At 39.9% G+C, this 3,117-nt stretch overlaps 1 protein-coding gene across 1 annotated transcript; it reads right to left on the bottom strand.

The window, feature by feature from the left end:
• Positions 1-2,498: 2,498 nt before the first annotated feature.
• LOC100502539 (uncharacterized) lies at positions 2,499-2,836 on the bottom strand. Its single transcript, NM_001364989.1, has one exon. The coding sequence runs from the start codon at positions 2,721-2,723 to the stop codon at positions 2,598-2,600; it is 126 nt and encodes a 41-aa protein (NP_001351918.1). The 5' UTR covers positions 2,724-2,836; the 3' UTR covers positions 2,499-2,597.
• Positions 2,837-3,117: the final 281 nt, after the last annotated feature.

Below are 3,117 nucleotides of genomic sequence, written 5' to 3' on the forward strand. Positions count from 1 at the left end.
TGGAGCCAACCGCTCTTGAGTTCCTTCGATGGCCAGAGGTGCCAATCACATTAGACAGATTAGACCATCCTGATCTTGTGTCATGTCTAGGGTGGTACCCCTTCATTTTGATGCCATGCTCGACTCTACCAAGTCCTTATTGATGGTAGGAATAGTCTTAATATTCTATTCATCGAAACCGTCAAGAAGATGGTGTTATCGGAAAAATCATTGAAGCCGAACCCTGCACCGTTCCATGTCATAATCCTATGGAAGTCTACTATTCCGTTGGGGTAGATAAATCTGCCTGTTACATTTGGCATCGAAGAGAATTTCTATACATAATTTCTAAACTTTGAGGTGGCTAATATTGACGTGGTACATAATGCAATGATCGAGAGGCCCTGAGCTGGCCAAGTTCGTGGCAATCCCTTATTACATGTACCTAGTCCTTAAAATGCCAAGGCCTATAATGGGGTAATCACGGTTAGAGGCAACCATAGATGACAATCTTACACATGTGACAAAGAAGGGTACAATCTAGCCAAGTGCGAGGTAGTGCAAACCAAATGTGATAGGCTAAAAGAGGCCCTACAAGATGAGCTATTAAGTGGCAGGACGAACAGAAAATCTAGAACATCCACAAAAAGAATATGTTTTACATAAAGTCTAAACATATTATGAAAATCTAGTTGACTCCCATCGAATCCTCCAATATTATGCATACTAGGACCAACCTGGATTCAAAATATGAATTCACGTTCACTGGCTTCATCTAGGATAATTGAAGTATCTTCTCCTGGAAGTCATCTGACATACCGGGAGTCTCGAGGGAGTTGGTCGAGCATACACTCAATATATTGCAAAACCCATCAAGCAAGAAGCAATGTCGATTCTCTTAGAGATGTGATTAAAAAAGAGATAACTTGGTTGCTTGATGCGAGATTTATTAATGAATTTCTCCACCTCGAGTGGGTGGTCAATCCTATGCTTGTGCAAAAGAAAAATAGGCAATTAATGGAGGATGTGTGTCAACTACATTGACCTCACTAAGGCATGCCCAAAGGATATATTTTCTCTACCATGCATCCATCAAATTGTAGATTCTACCTCCGGATACAATCTACTTTCTTTCTTAGACAATTACTTTTGGATAGCTTGCTTTTACTTTGCATTCAGTCTGTTGGACTAGCCTACTATTTTTTAAAGTCTATTTTAGAGAATACCTAAATTGGTAAATTTGGCTAAACTTTTTTGGCTAACTTTTTGGAGTTGCTCTTAGCTTTATGCTACAATGGGTCTGTTTGGTTCAGCTTTTTTCTGACCAGCTTCTCTGAGAATATGGCTGTGGGGAGAATCTGACTGTGTAGAGAATCTAAGTATCATTAGGATTATATGCGGAGGAAGATAAATGTGTCCATATGACTCAGGATTTAGAAAGTGACGGATTCCTACTATTGCAATGACTCAACCGATTATGTGTTTATGTTGATTTTAAATGGTTTTTACCCAAACGAATTTTATAGAAGCTGACTGAAAAGCTAAGCGTTTGGCAGTCCGCAACAGCTTTTGGTGGCCAGAAGCTCCAAAAAGCTGAAACAAACGGGGGCAATGTTCTCTCGTTGATGGTAGGTGCTTGTCATAAAGATGATCAACGAACAAATATAGGAAAGAGACTAGATTTGTGATAATGCGTGTTATTGCTTATGAGATATATATAGAAGGACAAGCACCACAACATGTGTCTCTTAGATGGCGAGTTTTCCCGTGTTAGTTATGCCACTTTTCCTATTTATATTTCAGGTACCGGTTTTTAGATGATTTCAGGTAACATACCTATACAACCAATTGGTATAAATAAATTTGTTGTTTCTATAATTTGTAATTTGTGTCTTTATCATAACAAATCATTTTTTTGTTTTTATCAGACTATAGAAATCATTCTATCGTCTAATGGATTTTTTTATTCTGGAACACGAAAATTGTAGATTATGCCTACATAAATCACAACGAACCAAATCTATAATTTTAGTATAAAATATACGCAATAGCCATCGCCTGAAAAAATTAAAATTAGAACATGGATTTTAGCAAATCCTTAGTTATGACATTAGGACGAGGATAGAGGAGGTTTGCATCATTTTTTTGGCAATCTTCGATGAAATATATGATTATTAATGCACATATGATTAGATGACACGAATATTTTTTCTTCTCTAGATCCAGCCCTTATTCGAAAACCAATGCAGTCAACCATATATATGTTGCTTGCTACGTTTAAAATCAGATGGAGAAAAGGTGCACACAAGTTGCTTCGAAACAGAGGCAATGTTAAGTAGTAGAGCTGTGATCTATAATTATCATCTATTCAAGTTAGGCACTCCAAAGTATGGCGAAAAAAACACGTTAGTAGTTTCTATTAACATCCGCGTGATCTTTACAAGGAGAAGTCAGTAGCCTTGCGCCCTTGCCTTACGCAAGAGGCAAGCAAACAAGGAGCATTCATATACCATGTCATCCGCCCACCAAAGTGGCAAGGTGAAAAGGATGGGAAAAAGAGGGGAAAAAACAGAAGGAAAAAAAAAGAGCACAGGTTTATCATGCATGCTTGAGATGGATCAGTCACTCCAGCAGAGGAGCATGACGACGCATCGGCGGATGATGTAGAGCCGAGCCTTCTGCTCCCTTAGCACCCTCTGCAGCTTCCCCCTCTGCTGCTGCTTCTTCTCCTGCTGCTGCGCCATGGCTGCTGCGGATGATCAGGGGCAGGGACCGGATGTGGTTGCCCAGAAGGTTCAGGTGCTCATATCAGCAGTAGTGGTGCAGTGCTCGGTGCTCTCCTTTCTAGCTAGGTGATGGGGACCGGAGGAGAGATGCATCTCTTGTTTATATAGACAAGGGGCCGGCCGGCAGGATCTTGATGCCACCGCACCCACCGCTCACATGCAGTCAACACTCATGTGTGCCTTTGATAGGGATGAAACTAGACCAAGTACAGACGGACATCAGTGACCCTGCATTCTGTTTTTTTTTTCTCTCTCGATACATTCTGATATTAAAATTTTAAATTCAGATACGGACTTTCCATATATGATTTTGACACTTTATTGACGGGTGAATCAATAATAAAAAAAAAGT

The sequence above is a fragment of the Zea mays genome, chromosome 7 (genome assembly GCF_902167145.1).
Source record: "Zea mays cultivar B73 chromosome 7, Zm-B73-REFERENCE-NAM-5.0, whole genome shotgun sequence".
NCBI lineage: Eukaryota > Viridiplantae > Streptophyta > Magnoliopsida > Poales > Poaceae > Zea > Zea mays.

What these genes read in the sequence shown, in the direction of transcription:
- LOC100502539 (NM_001364989.1), bottom strand. Translation starts at nt 2,723, where the DNA reads ATGGCGCAGCAGCAGGAGAAGAAGCAGCAGCAGAGGGGGAAGCTGCAG.